The sequence below is a fragment of the Pavona decussata genome, unplaced genomic scaffold (genome assembly GCF_977016875.1).
Source record: "Pavona decussata unplaced genomic scaffold, jaPavDecu1.1 SCAFFOLD_102, whole genome shotgun sequence".
Classification (NCBI taxonomy): Eukaryota; Metazoa; Cnidaria; class Anthozoa; order Scleractinia; family Agariciidae; genus Pavona; species Pavona decussata.
In genome coordinates, this window is record NW_028145517.1 from 809905 (window position 1) to 826637 (window position 16733).

A 16733-nucleotide genomic window follows, 5' to 3' on the forward strand; every position below is an offset into this window, starting at 1 on the left:
TAATTTCCTGCCACAAGTACGCTTTCAATTGAATGGGTCACGCTAGCGGATCAAGTTTCGCCCAATGAAATATTTCGTTTCGCCCCATCGTAGCTTTCAAAAAGTAAAATAGAAAACATCCGCACTCACTTCCTGCTCCTTTTTCCTCTGATGTTTCCAAGTTTTAAAATGTTTTGTGTACATCTTAAGTGTGTCTCACTCTGAGATTGCATTCAAAACGATGTCTTCGAATCGTTTGGAGTGATCACAGGTCCTTTAATACAGCACGGCAGTCAATATCAAGGCTTATTTGGAATCAGTTCATTTATTAATTTCTTCTCCCTGTTTTTTTCTTCATATAACCAACCGAAGCACTTTGTTTAGATGGAAGGGAAGGAGGGTGATTAGAAAAGAAATGTTTTGTAGGGATGGCTTCATTCTATCCACAAAACAACGCTCGACTCGGTATACGCTTACAGCCCGCGTCAGTGCACTAGGCGTGCACCACCCAGTTTGGTAAAAATTGAATTCATACTGATTACGAGATTGAGTGGAGTAAATGTTTTATAGACCAACAAAATACTGATTACCTGAGGAAAAGCAATGGATAAGCCTGCTAAGAAAAGTGTATTTTTCTATTGCTTTTCAACAGGGGTTTTCCAAATAAGGTGGCAACGCTATACTGCGTTATATTGAGTGACCTTCGCTCAAACGTAGCCCTTCCGTGACGGTGTTCAAGCGCTTACTTAGGCAAAAACTTCTTAATGACTGTTTTAGTTAATTCACTAGCTTTATTTCTTCTTTTTTTCTTTTATTATTGTCTTATACTTAGTTATGCAATTTTAAATTGACTCTGAAAAGCCCCGTGGGGACGAGCCAATAAAGTATGTATGTATGTATGTATGTATGTATGTATGTATGTATGTATGTATGTATGTATGTATGTATGTATGTATGTATGTATGTATGTATGTATGTATGTATGTATGTATGTATGTATGTATGTATGTATGTATGTATGTATGTATGTATGTATGTATGTATGTACCTTTGAGCTTGGAGCCACACAATAGCTACCCTGCTAGCGGAGGCCCTTATCTAGGAAGATCGAAGGGCCTCTGCTCACGGGGTACACTATAGCTTTCATGATTACTCGAATGAGTTCCACACAGACCATAAATTCAAAACTACATTACTTATCATTTCGGGAACTCTGTCGGATGAACACAGTTTATTGAGACCTGTATGGAATCGTTTTAAAGTGAATTTAATCTTTTCGTCGCTATAACTAACTAGTAACGGTCAGTTACGCAAATACTACTACTACTACTACTACTACTACTACTACTACTGCTGCTGCTGCTAGCGCTAATACTACTACTAAATAATAATAATAATAATAATAATAATAATAATAATAATAATAATAATAATAATATTAAAACCAGAATAACAAAGGATATCAAAAGGCTCCTAGGAGAAAACTTTTCAGTTATCCATACGTTTAAACTGCCGATTACATGCATGGACAAATAAACAAACACGCAAACAATAAATAAATCAATTTGTAATATACAAACAAACGAACACAACTGACGAAAAAAATGAGGCGAAGTTCTTGTGACTCTTGAAAGATCAAGAGAGAATTACTGATTTTTCACTTCAAAGATGAGTAAATAAACATGGAAAACAATAAAGGCGATAACAAAAAACTATGAAATGGCCGTTGTTCTTTGTCAGGAGATTTAGGGGAATTCAGTGAGGAAACTTCATACTCGACCATCTGTTTTTAATCGACCTGTATTGGTATCTAGCCTTCTAGGGATCTTATCTGCCTATCTCAGGCGTCTGTAATATCATCACTGCTGTCCTGCCCCATGACTTGGGGTTATCGCTCTATCTCTTTGGCTTCTGTTCACAGCTTATATTAAGATCATTTTACTAGATTAATTCAAGGGATTATCTGTCAGAACATTCGATTAAGCTTGTTTATGGGCTGCAACACTTTGCTCTTGTTGCAATTTGCTCCATGACCGTATCATTGTCACAGTGAGCTTTCTGCGCAAGGAAACTGTATGATTGTTACCACACCTTCGAGATTACGTTCTATTACCGGCTAACTTGGCGAGCTAACAATTCTGCAGCCACTCAACACTTGATAACAATTTCTGTTGGTGTGAAGGTGCTGACAGTATTCGTTCCTTATATCGCAGTAGCACAGTTAAGTCGAAGATCAGTGCGCCGTGAATGTACTTGAAATAGAATCTCTGCTGGAATAGCAGTATTAACGTTTTGCTAACACTATGTCAACAAAGAAGGCAGGTTTTCTTACGCGAAGACGGGACTTTTAAAAATACAGCAAGAATTAACGTAGCAGGTATAGATTGAAAGATAAAGCTGAAAATGCTCGACACATTTGGAAATGAACATTTCTCTCTGGTTGTGACGAAAAGGAATCACGAATTTGGTCTTTTCCTAACGGAGGGTAAAAAAAATATAGTTTTCCAATTTGGATAGCTTACTTAATCGTTTATAAAGTTGTTTATGTGAATGATCCTTCGCTATGATAGAATTATGTCTCTCGTGTAACCCTTTATTGCCCAGAGGTACGTAATAACACGTGGCCTCAACAGTGTGATTCTTTGGATCATGATGAAACCGCTTCGGCCTTTGAGCAACAATTTTCCGGCTATGGTCCTCTTTATGATGCTTGTATCGTTTAGTTTCGTTTCAGACTGTCATCTCTGCAATCGTTTCAACTCTTTTCCTCCAAGAAAATTAACAATTGAGTCTTCCAATAGTTCATCCAAGACTGTAGATGAAAAGCTTTTATTTTTTTTTAAAGAAAACACGCAGAGAATCGAAACAGCCTCCTATAGTTTTGTCTCCTATGTTTTGTTTCCTACTATAGCTTTAAGGGCATAAACTGCCTTCGTTTTTTTTAATTTTCATTTTTTATTTTTTAGTAGTACTCTAGTAGTAGTTGTTTATTTTTATAAACTGCCTTCGTACTACGGTCATTGTTTTTTTTTTCTCAGTAATCAAATAAAAATTCTTTCAATCACATTTAATACACGGGAAAGGCAGACAAGGGAACTAAATTGGTGTGCTGGCACGGTGGCCTGACTTGCTCTGTGCTTTGTACTCCGGTTGCATTTTGCCGGGGCATCTTGCCAGAAAAATCAGAAAAAATACTCCGAATGTCACGTTTTCTGTTTTCTACGGATAATTTTGGAACTAAAAAAGGGTTACGCAAGTCACGAACGGTCTTATTTCGCTCCGGCTCTTAACGACATTTTTGGTCCACGCAAGAACAAAAGGAGTTGATTTCCCCATGCTACTAGTAAGTAAGTAAAAAGTACTAACGTTTTAAGTGACAAGACACCAAATAAAACATTAGTTTTTCTGTACAATGGTAAGGTGATCTAGGCCTTCCGAATTGATATTTACCGAAATGAATCGTAGGGTACTCCTCGGCTTTGGAACAACTCATTGCTCACAGGAAAAGAGTTAAAGAATTTGACAAAACTGACTGTGAGAGTTCCGTCTTTTTTATTTATTTACTTTTTAGCGTGCTCTTTTTCTGAAATTGCTTGATTAAAGGTTTTATTTCTTTTTACAACTCTGTTCTTTACATACTTAACGTTTTGTAATTACATCAAATTCTCTAATAAATATGTCCATATTTTGAACAAAAAATTAACTTCGACCAAAGAAATCAAGACAATCAAGTGCATTGTATATTTAGCTATTTACCGAAATTAAATATGGAATTGTGATACTGAAAGAAAAAAAAGAAAAAAGAAAAAAGAAAAAGAATTACTATAAGATTTAAGAATAGGACGGTCCGGCCAGAAGGCAATTGTTATATGAAAACTGGTCTATAAGACCTACTGCTCTGCTCATAAAGAGACGTGGCGTCTGTACTCGAATTGTAAACATATGGCAATGGAATATAATTTATTAGGAAGCAGCATTTTTTTATAGAAAAAGGAAAAAAATATATATTTTTATTTACAACTAATATCATACAGTTAATTTTACTGTAGATCCGATGGAGAAATATACTACAATCGTGGTCAAAGCCTTTTAGCTCCAGATATTACTTGGCATTTGCTGTTGCCGGCTTTAGATTTTGGATTCACTCAGTTGCCACTTAGCACTAAAGGTGTTGCTTGGCTCAAATGGGGGTGTTTTCTTCTATACAGAAATTTAATTCATAGTATACATATCGACGGGTTGCAATTTTTGCTGTAACTTCATGTACTAGCGTACGCTTTTGTCAACTTTATCAGAATCTAAAGACGTTTGACCACGATGGACCCCTAAATCTGCAGTTTATTTATTTTATGTTTGCAAAGCGATCGGATTCCTAGGAACGATTGTTGTTTAAAAGAACGGTAGTGTTGGGCTGGAAAAATCTCCGTGAACACTAAAAGGTGGAAGAGGAGACGCGTCTAGTGTTCCAACTGGTTTAGGCGAAGGAAATGTTGGCGACAGTAGATTCGGTAATCGTTGTTGGTGGTACGCACTAAAGACTCCAGCGAATGGTAACCTTGGAATAGTCGGCGATGAGGGTGGAAGACAACCTTAAAGAATCAGACAAAAAAAAATAACATGTTATGAATTATCTTGTGGAGGAAGAGGAAACCACTAAGATTCGTTTGCCCACGCATTAGTTAAGATATTTAGCCCGGGCTGACCAAAGGGACCGACGAACATGGGTGTCAAAGGTACACGAGCCTTCCATTGAAAGAGCACGAATGGTTAGATTTCTGGTGAAATTGTTCAAAATCTTCAACTATTCAATTAGCACTTCTGCTAGTTGATAGCGTATGGTGAGAAATACGTGGTTTTGCACAATTTTCTTAAAACTGAATATTAAGTTGTTTCACCATAAAATGAACTGCCGCAAACACTGGTTCACCAATATGGAATTCCCATAACGTTCATAGATGTGATTGATTACAGCCGCTTTATATAGCTCCAGACTCAAGCGCGTTAATTAAATGCTTTTTTGCGCTGATGAACATTCGAGAAAGGCTGTTAAAGTCTCCCATCTCTGTTTAGAATACCAACAGCAAAGAGACTTCCAACTTAGTACTGATATTTCAATTTCAAAACTTTCTCTCACGAGCTCGGTTGTTTACTATCTATATTACTGGTATTTGAAAGAAAACACACAATTCCAATCGTGTACAGAATCATGGAATTTTTTTCTTCCAAATATAGTATCATTCTTGTGAATGTTTAAAGCCGGGAATCAGTTTTCAAAGTTTCTGGGATCTATTTCACTTGACAATGGCTCTCAAGAAAGTAATGGAACATCACGAAACAATTTCAACTTGAGGAAAATTGTATAATTTTTTTTCCAGTTTCAAACAAGAATATGCATGTACACACAAAATCAGAAACAACCGGTAAAATATCCATTACGAAAAGTCTCCTTTTAGGCGAACTAAATTGTTCTTATTTAAATAAAATTCGTTGTAGGTGCCAGAGCAAATAATGAACATGAAAGTCTCAGTACTATTTTCAATAGCTGTTACAACATAAGTACCCTATTTGCGCTCGTGAATTGGGCAGACGGCGTTTAACCTTTACTTTGTTTTTCTCGTTAGTATTTCTAACCATTGCTTAGTTTCAGACACTGAAACAACAAGAAAACCAACGCGGACTAGATAGGTTATTTTAATGACAGCTGACGGCTGTCCAAGATCTGATGATCCAGTTGAAACATCATTGTGCTCTGCGACGAATGAAAGCAAATCACAATTTCTGTTTTACATCCACAAACATGCCGTTCGTTTCCGATTAAATGGCTCAAGTACATATCTTTCATTGCATCGGCAGACGGCGGCCAATGTAAGGAGATTGTGGTGAGAAAAGAAAAGATCATCTATTTTACTTCGATTAATTTACTTCAAGCCACCCATACAGGTGTTTTGCAACAGTTCTTTTCGTCAAAAGTAACCTTATGGACAGTCAGCTTCTCCTTTCACATTAACTGCAGCGTAACCAGTATTACGTGGTCGCATCTTCGACCGAACATCTCCGGAAAGAGGAGCCATTCGTTTTGCTTCCATTCTTAAAGCTTATTTGTTATGAATCGATAGTCACCTGTCTGAAAGAAAGAACCTTTGTCTTGAGATCTGCAACCGATCCTTGGTACCTGGTATCTGTTGTTGACGCCCATTTGTGGCAAAAGAGGGAAAGGTACGGATGAATACAGTGGATCTGGGATCATTGCTTGTGGATGGTTCTCGTGAAAGCATTCCCTTCAAACGAAATAAAAAATAACTTAAGCACACCTGAAAATACCATCAGCAGTATATGCTGTGATTCAACCGGCGTTTGCCTTTTAGGAAACTTGGCCGCCCTCTAGCCTTATGCCTCATTGTGCTAGCACTATTTTGACAAATTAGTTTTGAAGACGTGCTCACAATTCTGCTTGAAGCTACTTAGTAAATGAATCAATCATTACCCTATGAAATAAAAGGCTCTGTCCGGTGATTCTTCTTACTTGTTACTTGTTGTTGAAAAATGACGTTGACATATTGCGATGAAAAGAAGGGGACCAGTGGCACTGCAGCGCTTACGTAAGTTTTCGCTTAGAATCCGAGTAACGAATCGACGTGACTGAACTTGCCACTTTTATAACTTTTTTAAAGATTGGATTTTAAGAAAATGAATGGACAAACTTCGCCATATTATTTGCACTCCTCGAGCAAATTTTATCAGACTTGACTGTAGAACCGGGAATATTTAGGGCAGTTTGCAAGTCGAAGATGCGCGGAAAAGGCGAATACAAAACTGATAGTGAACGTGTTTTTCAACGCTAATCAAAGTTTTTACACTTTGTAGATAAAACTTAAATTTTCAAGAAAATAACGTAACCAGTTGACTCCGATTCTGTGAAATATATTTTTCCCAGCGATTTAACTTATCCTCTACCGTTTTCAGTCCAATAGTCCAATTTTGATTTACTTCAACTCCTCAATATTTGGTAGCCTGAGGACGAAATCCTAAGTGTACTATGGCATTCAAATTAAAGCTATTCAAGAGTAATTTACAATATTCATCAAAACGAACGTTGGGATGTTTGCTGAGTTTTGATTTTAACCAAATGACACTCACCTTTCTACTGGAATAAGACGTGATGAGTCCCGGAAACCCTTGGCAAATGGATTGCTGTCTATTTTTAATCTTGTGATCTGAGAAGAACGGGAGAACAAAAACGGAACTGTAGCAGATATCAAACTTATCAATCCACCTAACAGATCGCAAAAAAACGCAAAGAACAGCGATGACTGAAGAAAGCGCGGATTTTGCGGTGTTGTGGTCTACGCATGCATCCGTTCTGGAAAGTTTGATTTATTTTGAAAGTTGTTTCCGATCACGATCGACAACTGTCGACTGTTTAAGCATTGTGAACGGGAGGAAAAGCCTAATTTCATTCGTATTGTCCAAACCTTATTAAACTGGGATCCTTGACAGGAAATTAGAAACGCAATAGCAACAGTTCCATTTATTTTCGGATTAAACTGATCTATTTCAGGTTATTCTTTCTGCAAAAAAGTTTTGAAAAGTGGAACCTTTTTACAGCGGTCGTTTAAACGCCACAGAAGGCGAATTCAGCAACTGAGAACGTTCTTTTTGTCGTTGGCGTTTTTTATTAAAATAGCTGCCGTGGGAATATAAGACTCCGGCCATCTGCATGAAAACAAATCTCAATGTTGCATGCGTCTGTCCTAATTAAATGCTAATTAAATTAAATGAAAAATAGGTATAACGTCGTTCTATGGAGACTTGAGTTAAGCTTGGTTTGCCTGTGTCTTTAACGAAAACAGGAGAATATCTTTTGTAAAGTGTCAAGTAAAGTGAAAAAGTTAAAGATTCTCAATAACACTTGGCCTAAAGACCTTACTGCTTACCAGCTGATTTTGGTATGCTGTTACTCCAATAAAGTTCGTCTCTGAAAACGTGAATGTTTTCATCTCCTCCGACTTGAGATTGATTACAGAAGCTGTGTGGTCACGTTTGCGAATTATGTGCACTCTCGGTTGATACTTGTGCATGGAATTAAGAATGAGCTGAAAGGTTTGAGAACAGAACAAATCAACAGGCCAATATGTGGAACAAACAACTATACTGAATAGGAAAGGCAAATCGATCATAGTTCCACATAAGGGGTTTCAATTTACCCTACAACGAGTGGTTGTTAAAATGGAATAACGAAAAAAAAAAAAATTGTGGACCTTGCAATATTCTGAAAATAAATTGAATATAGAGGTCTCCGTATAACCTTAGTTGTCTTTCTTGCAGTTTGCGTCGCCACTACAAATCGCTTCCAAACTAGATTACACAAAACGTTATCAAAACAACTCCTTTCTTTTTCCTTTACTAGCGCAGCCAACTCGGACACAAGCGGATAAAAGGTACTTGAAGAACGATTCCAAGAAAATAAGATTTGATTTTTCATGAGTTTACAAAAAAAAAATACTCAAAGTCTAGAAAAAGGACCTACTTCTAAGAAAAAAAAAAAAACAATATTGCTGTTAAGTGTAGACTTACATGGCCATTTCGGTCTCCATCGTTGTTGGTCAGTTTGACTTTCTCGAATGATATAATCTGCTTTAGCAGCTGTTCGCCAGTAAAAGGAGAATCTGGGTGCATATACAGCCTAACAGGAGCTGGTGGATCTGCTTTACCTGCTACAAGCCAAGTAGAGCGGTGGTAGGCGTATCTGTAGCGCTTATCGTCAACAGGCACTATATCCATCAGAACCATGTAATTTGCTTTAGGATCTACACCGTTCACAGATATTCTCAGCGTGGGAAACATACGCCTGTAATAAAGTAAAAGGGGAGGAAGAAACATTTAGGAACAACGTGAATAAGCAACTTTCTGTTGTATGTGAAAGGGACATTTATTTGTTGAGCAAATGAAGTCATCTAGATCGAGTCTTATTAGCTTCAGTTATCGAGTAACAAATCAAAACTTTCCGTCCTGTACCTTGTTTGCGTGAATGAGCTAATTTACACGAACATTGTTTCTGTTTATGCAAAGGTAACAAAGCTGTTTACAAAACAGCTCCTTATCTTTTTAACAACTTGGACTTCCGGCAGCGATTTATTAGCGGTTAGCGCTAGGATCAGTTGGTGGCAGGGCGCCGGGGACGGCGCTAAACGCAAACGCTTTTTTCAGGTTAGCGTGTTAACATTCCACCAGAACTGAAGATTCGTATGTCCCCCACCTTCCAGCCTTGGTTATAATCATCTCAGTTCCTAGTTCACTGAAACGTTCCCACAACTCTTTCCCTTCCAATTCTACTGTGATGTTTCTCAAGTCATCCTTGGAAGACATGTCGAACACTTCAGTGTCTTCGCCATCGGTGGCTATTTCGCTTGATGAAGACTTCATCCTCTTGGCTGGTGGCGGGTCTGCACATTCGTCATCTGAGACGCCTTCCTTGTACTTAGGCGATGTTCTTGGATCTAAACATGATACACAATTAGAATGTTTACACAACAACCAACACATCGCGTTGTTTTCTATTTCGGAATACTGTGAACCCAAATACTCAAAATTTGCGCCACTTTGTTATACATTCTCAAAACGGATGACTTAGCTGATAAGTGTCTCAAATGTTCTAGACTCGAGTTTTACTTTCTTACCCACATCGCTTTTACCATCTCCGGAAGACATCAGTGAGGCTATGGAGAAAGCGTTAGCCTTTAGTGAAAGTGAAGTTGAAGAGTCCATCACGATTTGTTGTATACTTCACAGACGATTGTGGTGTTTGTCGCTCCCCGTTCACGCAAGCTGCTAAGTTCTTTGGCAAACAGGCAATAAACAGCAATTAATACTTTGATGACAGTCGTGGTATTTCTCAATGGGCCAAAGAACTGGGTCGAGACCTTTGTCCCAGAATAGCACGTCAAATGCCACTCATTTTGATACTCAACACGTCACATACGGAACTTATTTGAATTGAAGAAAACTATCGGTTAAAAATAAGCACACTTAACTTGGATGTTATTGACAGCATATGTCCCAATGAAAAAAGTAGCGGCAACAGTACATTTGTGAAAGATTAGAGTAAATTATCGTGTTTACGTAGCTGTTTATTTGTTTTTAATTTTATTGAAAATTATGCATCATTGACTTCCTTTCACTGAAACTGATAAAGTGATCGTTTTACAATTTTTTTCGCAACCGTTGTCAAAAATAAATCTCCACCCTTCTCCGACGTATCGCTGAATGCTGCTTTAACCCCCTGGCCGCTAAGCTGAATTTGTGGGATCGCAACCGAAAGGTTTGTGTTAAGCGGGGGTGAGAGGCAAGATTAGACCTCTCCGCATTTGATGAAAGGTAATGTACCAATCTGAAATGTTGCAATCTCGTTTATCCTAATACTCATGAACGTTTAGGAAAACTTTCAACAACACCCTCCGAAACGATCATCGCAAAAAATTGCAATTTTGCTGGCCATCTTGGATATGTCTGATATTTGACAGTCCAAACAGCCGTTAAGATGTTCACTATATCGGCTCTGACCTTCACTGGAGATAACAAATTTGCACTGTTTAAATGTTTGTTTGTTTGGTATGATAGTTGACGGAAATTGGCAGCACCTCCCAGATCAGTTTATTTATTTAAGATGGGGCTAGATCGGCGCAATTCAGTGCTTCTAATCCATCAATCCAAGCCACCTTCTAGAATAAGCACACTGATTTAAAAGCAGGCAATGATCACAAGACGGGAAAATCACCTCTTCAGAATATGTGGAAACGAGGGTGGTCGGCAAACCCAGAGTTTCCTCTAATTGTTAATTTCTTTTAATTTGTTTGTTCCACGTAAACAATGATAATAAAACATCAAAACCTTTTTATTATTAACACAAGGTTTCCCAATGATTGATCAAAAATCAATTCTTCTGAAACTGGACCGTGTAATTATTTTTTCAAGACAAAAGGGCGTCTTATCGATAGCCGATGAGAGAGGAATGACTGTTGACAAGGCGAAGTTATTTTCCCACGCTGTTGATTCTTTCTTATCAGAGCCGAAGAAAGCACAGAGATGCCGACGAAATCCATTCAGCCCATTGAAAAGCTTTTGATTAGGCTAACAGTTCAAGACAAAGAAACATTTCATTTGTTTCGTGATGAGAACATAGATCTTCACCAGATAGCACCAGCAACTCGTCACATCTGGATTTGTGGGAAAGTCTGAAATTGCTCAGCTTCCTGAGGTGACATTGTTTATCCAAATCGATGGCCTTTGCTAAGTCTTTTTTTCGAAGGACACGCACTCACTTAGGAGCAAATTCCTCGGATTTTTCATCAGATCTTAGCGGCTCTGTTAAAAAAACGACCACTAAGTCGCCAAGGCAGAAAAGTCACACGTTCCTCTTGACCCGTGTTAAACCAATCTAGGCGTACATGAAACCAAATACTTTTCACACCGTACACTTAATTAGCTTAATATACTGATAAGAATCTAGATAAGTGTCGCATTAACATGAATAGGAACTCATTATTTCAATGAGTGTTTGGTTTCGGTCTGGCCCTTCAATAGCGCTCACGACATGCACAAGAAAGGCAAAATCCCTTTGTGACCAAGCAAGTCTGCTTTCTGAAGAAATCGTCCAAAAAAGGTAAATGCATTAAAATGGGATTGGTGATGTTTTTTTTTTATTTGCAAACCATGCTACTGAACCAGCTTTGCCATAAAACGCAAAGTGCGTGGTCGTGGACAACATGAAGTGTTTAAAAAATGACTTTCTTCGCCTTAAGCGTCCGATTGGTGTAAACTATCGCCATATGTGTTCCCAAGGATAGACACCTCTTTGCTGTCTATCAACGCTCAATTAAGCTGTTTATTTATCAATCTTTCCATGTTTTCAAAGCCGCGGGATTTGAACCGCCCGGGACGAGCCTACGGTAGTATTCCGACTTATTACGCTGCGAAATTTTGGCGGATCGTTGGAGGATCAGGAGTATCATGTATCTATCCAGTTTAGTTTAATTTAGTTTTTCCATGATATTGATATGATGGCGGACCTTCCTTTCAAAGACACTTCAAACTATCCACCAGAGTGATCAAATTAAGAAATTCCACTAAGAAAAAGAAGGAGAAGAAGAAGAAGACTGGGAAGAAGAAATCAGCCGGAGCTTAATATACAATATTTCCCCAGACGGGTTACGATTGTTAATTCATTCGATCAATAAGGTGCTGTGATCTGCTTTCGAAATTAAACTTATCCCGCAACTCCAAGATATCCTTTGGCCGATAAGAGCATCTTTTTAATCTTTTATTTGATTGTTATTGGAAATGACTTTAAATTATTATCAACAAGTGTAACTTCAAAAGGAGTAGATAATTGGCGTTGACTTTATAAAAGTGACAATAAATGGTATGCGTTTGAGAGAAAGTTTGTTTATAGACTTTGCCGTTTAATCCGGCAACTTCCATCCCAAACTCCTTAAGTGAACGGAGAGGAACATGACTTTTTTGTCCTTCTTTTTTTAATTTCATCGAGAAATTATCCATCCATCTATCCATCCATTACGTCCATTTTGAACTTTGCCAGTCAAAGGGGTAAGTCAATTTAATCGTGACTATCTTGATTTTCCTTGGCGTACCTCAAAGAGGATTGCTTCGACCATTGCAATGAGGAATATTTTGCGGTTTTCCTTCGTGTTGACACTTAGCTTATCTTTAATGTAACAGTCTAAAGTTTCTGTCACAAATAGCGTGAATTATTTCCTCCTTGGCAACTCTTAAAAAATGTGGAGTGTTACAATCCTGGCACACTGTTTGCCATATAAGGGGATAGGCCATTTCATGACATTCCGGGCTACCCACCGTCGAACATTGTCGCGGTGTTGACGATAATTAACAGTTACCTTTTGAAAGTAACTTGAATTGAGGTTCTTTATTTTCTGTTAGTAAAAACAAACATGGTCTTTCGATCGAAATGCATGCAACTGCTATATAGTGTCCGCACCACGTAGCACCGAACGCTTACATTTTTGAGACACAAAGGAATAATAATAATAATAATAATAATAATAATAATAATAATAATAATATTAATAATAATGATAATAATAATAATAAATTAATAAATTAATAAAGGAAAATAAAAAGTACCATCTCGTTAGAAGTAAAACAAAAGTTATATTTAGATACATTTTCTAGACAAACATATTTTTCTTCGGTTCCGAAGCGTATCACCTTCCCACGGCGATCACAGGCATCTTGCCGGCAATGGTTTGGATACAGAGTTACAATTCCTTTCTGTCTGGCCGAAAATATCAATAAAGCTTCAAATTTCTCTCGATCTTTCTTTTACCGTTTCATTAACAATAATGTTTGTTAAGATTAAGTTTGAGTTTGTTTTAATTGGCGGATCGAATCGGGCCAGTTAGGCCAAGGCACTACGAACCAACTTGTAGGGTCAACCGGTGTTAATCAGCTAGCGTTCTAACCTTGAAAATGTCTTGATATTTGAATATATGTACCTGTATATGGATTTTGTCTTGATATCTTATGTCATAAAGAATAGGGACCGTGGTCTGTTCAACAGAATCACCAGTGATAGTGGCCATGTATTGTTTGACTTGTTTCTACCTAAACGTAGATAGGGCTCTTAGAGATAGGGGCCATGATTCCATACTCCGTATAGTGAAAACTGAACAGTTTAAACGGGCTTTTGTGAATAGATGCCTTTTTAGATTTATTTCTTCATGTTTTTGAACTTAATTTGTAATCTGTAATTTGCTTGGTTCATCATTGATTGTAAGTTCCTCATTGATTGTAATGCCACATGTATGTTGTGTCTAGTTTTTTAATAAAGATTTAAAAAAAATGTCATCTCCAAGATTATGCTAACAAAAACAAAACACGCACAGAAAAAAAAAGAAATCATTTACAAAAACAGGGGGGTGTACCCAGGCTTACATCCAACGCAGTTCCTGTAGCTGAAACACGAGTGTCTTACTTTTAAGTCAGTTTGATAAGGAAAGATCATCTTGTCAGCTTGGGAAACTATTATCATTTATCATGTTTTACCAGTTTCCGCCCCAAACGGTTCTAGACTATCTAAGTCACGCCAGTTTTTTTTGCTGTAGTTCTTGAGTCTGGAATGATACAGACTGATTCACCTTTGACATTCTTTTAGGTTGCTCCAACGAGATAATAGACCTCGTCGACATGAGCTGAAGAAACGGTCTTAGAAAAGAAGACTGAGATATTGGTAGCATCAATTGTCTTACAATCCCTCACGTCGAACTGAAAGGCATCGATGCAGTTGCAATCGGTTCACAAACCATGAAACAGTTTAGCGGATTTACTCCCCTCTTTCACTCCCATTGTTGTTCTTGCCTCCCAACTCACCGAAAACTAAGGATATACCCTGTATTTCAAGGATGGGATCAGGTTATAAGTTTGAGCACTGAGTTGCCACGGACCTTTTCCGACGCTAAATCGCCGGATGCGAACCGTTCCGTGATCGGTTTATGGCAGCTTATTGGGCGCTTATTTCCTTGTGGTTTGTCTTGTTCGTTGATCCGTACGAATATTTCCTCCACAGTACACCTGATACCCAGACGTTTACGGCACTGACAGCAGGAGACAATTGGATTTTTCTTTTGTTTACCCGTCTATATAAACGTGTTGGCTGGAGCCGGATTCTTCGCCATCAAAAAGTCGTTAAGTTTTTCTGTTCTTTTTAGAGTCGAGAGGCAAGCTGCTATATATAGCAGGCTATACGGAAAGCTATTCGGTATCCTTCTGTTATGATAATAAACTATTTTTTCCTCATATGTCTCCAAACGCATCAATATATACCTAAATCACACTTGTTCTAATGCGCTGACCGATCCCTCGCCCGCAAAGCCGATTGCCAACGACTTTGTGCCATGTGGGACAATTAGCACAGTATTATCATAAGAAAAAGATATAACTCTGCCCACAGATTAAACAGGAAAGGAGAAAAGCAAACCGACATCCGCTGTGTGCAAGTGGCAAAACGTGATTGAAAGTACAGAATGTTCACACATGACTTAGTTGGTTTGTCATCTCGTTACTAAAGTATAATTAATGATACACCTCCCACTGTGTTCTTAAACTGTATTATGCCAGGCGCATACAGTAGTGGCTGTAGGGGGGAATTTGGGGGATGGTTTTATAACTTAAATCCCTTAAACAATTAGTCATGACGAATTTAACAGCTGGTAACATCTGTTTGCATGGACTGAGTGTTTTATGTACTTTGCTTTCGATTCGGCTGTTGACAGCTTATATTTGCTCAATCGTTCTGGCTAAAAGAACATTGTGTTACGAACTTACAAATGTAACAAATTCAATAAAGACGTTCCAATCGAGCAACACACGAAGTTGAAGTTAACAGATAAAAATTGCTGAAATGGCACAAAGTTCAACCCATGGCGGTTAAGAGGTCTTTGTGGACGCACTGCCCGCGGAAACGTGAGTAAGTTTCTAGACTTTTCGAGAAAAGATAAAGAGCAAATGCTTTCAGAGCTATCGTCTTCTTTAACTGTGGTCAAAGCATTTCCTGAGTACGATTAATGTGTAAATTATTTTGACAGGGTTTTTGGCCTTTTTTTAAATATACTCACACTATATTGCACTACGCTATTGTGTTGGAATCAATTTTTGGTCAAGTCCCTAAATTTGGCTTTCTTATGGACCAACATACTAATACGCCAAATATATCGTAAATTCCGTATGTGCGTAAGAGGTTTCAAATTCATCATGATTTGAAATTGTTTGAATTTGAATTTGCTGATCATGCATGTCACGAAGACAATGAGCCGTTGTTCTTTCATTTTATCGCTAAGTTTTATTTCCAAATGTATTACGAAATCTTCACAAAGAAGTAATTTCTGAATGCTATTTCGTTTTCATTTTTTTTCTCTGATTCACTACAGTGATCTGGAAAAATTGGAAAATAATAGACCATATCAGTAATATGGCAAAAGCAAATTTAAACCACACTGACACATATATACAGCCAATCGTGATCTAATGTAAGGTTCGGTAGCCAGGCAAGAAGGCGTACACTAAACCAGTAAACAACAACATTGACCGCAAAATATGTCTGTTGAAGAACTGCAAACACTCTTCTACAACCACCATAACTTTAACATAAAAATCTTGTATCTTGAAAGTTTAAATAGAGCTTATTCCAAAATGGCTACCACTGCGGCATGTCTATCACAAGAAGACCAGGGAAAACTCAAACCATTTTGTTTGTATTCAAGCCCTTCCTATCTATCAAAATATAATTTTATCTTGAACGAGTCAAGAAAGGCTAATTTGAATCCAAACAAAAAATATAAAGACATTTTGGCATAAGGTAAATGGAAAAAAAGAATAAAGGTCACAATCAGTAGAGCCGATTGCTAACAAGCTTTAAATTGTAAATAGCAAGGGGGTGAAATATACGCCCAAAATCTAAAACGTCCATTTGTTGCCAATGAACAATACATGGCGCCGCCAAAAAAGTTCAATCATGATAATTTAAAATTTTAATTCAGATTATTTTACTAATGTCTGATGTGTTTTGGCAATCAACATTTGCACTTCTTTTTTGAAACTGGAAAGTTCTCAGACAATAGGTTATTGCCCTCGTGACATTAATATCAGAGTTTTTCTTACGAAACAGAGGGACAACTGATATTGTCATCCGCTGTTCCCTTATCTCAGAATCTCAGCCTCGTGCA

At 37.7% G+C, this 16733-nt stretch overlaps 1 protein-coding gene across 1 annotated transcript; it reads right to left on the reverse strand.

Annotated features, from left to right (window-relative positions):
• Positions 1–3489: 3489 nt before the first annotated feature.
• LOC146471495 (T-box transcription factor TBX20-like) lies at positions 3490–9855 on the reverse strand. Its single transcript, XM_085119928.1, has 7 exons — positions 9657–9855; positions 9236–9476; positions 8554–8827; positions 7914–8072; positions 7117–7193; positions 6100–6257; positions 3490–4568 (listed from the first exon to the last, which is right to left on the reverse strand). Exons 1-7 carry the CDS (start codon positions 9742–9744, stop codon positions 4369–4371), a joined length of 1197 nt encoding a protein of 398 aa, XP_084976054.1. The 5' UTR covers positions 9745–9855; the 3' UTR covers positions 3490–4368.
• Between the last annotated feature and the right edge of the window lie 6878 nt (positions 9856–16733).

Coding starts and splice junctions, on each gene's coding strand:
- LOC146471495 (XM_085119928.1), bottom strand. CDS start 9,744: ATGGACTCTTCAACTTCACTTTCACTAAAGGCTAACGCTTTCTCCATA. Junction 8,073..8,553: donor ATGGAGACCGAAATGGCCAT/GTAAGTCTACAC, acceptor CAAACCTTTCAG/CTCATTCTTAATTCCATGCA. Junction 6,258..7,116: donor CGTCTTATTCCAGTAGAAAG/GTGAGTGTCATT, acceptor TTTCGTTTGAAG/GGAATGCTTTCACGAGAACC.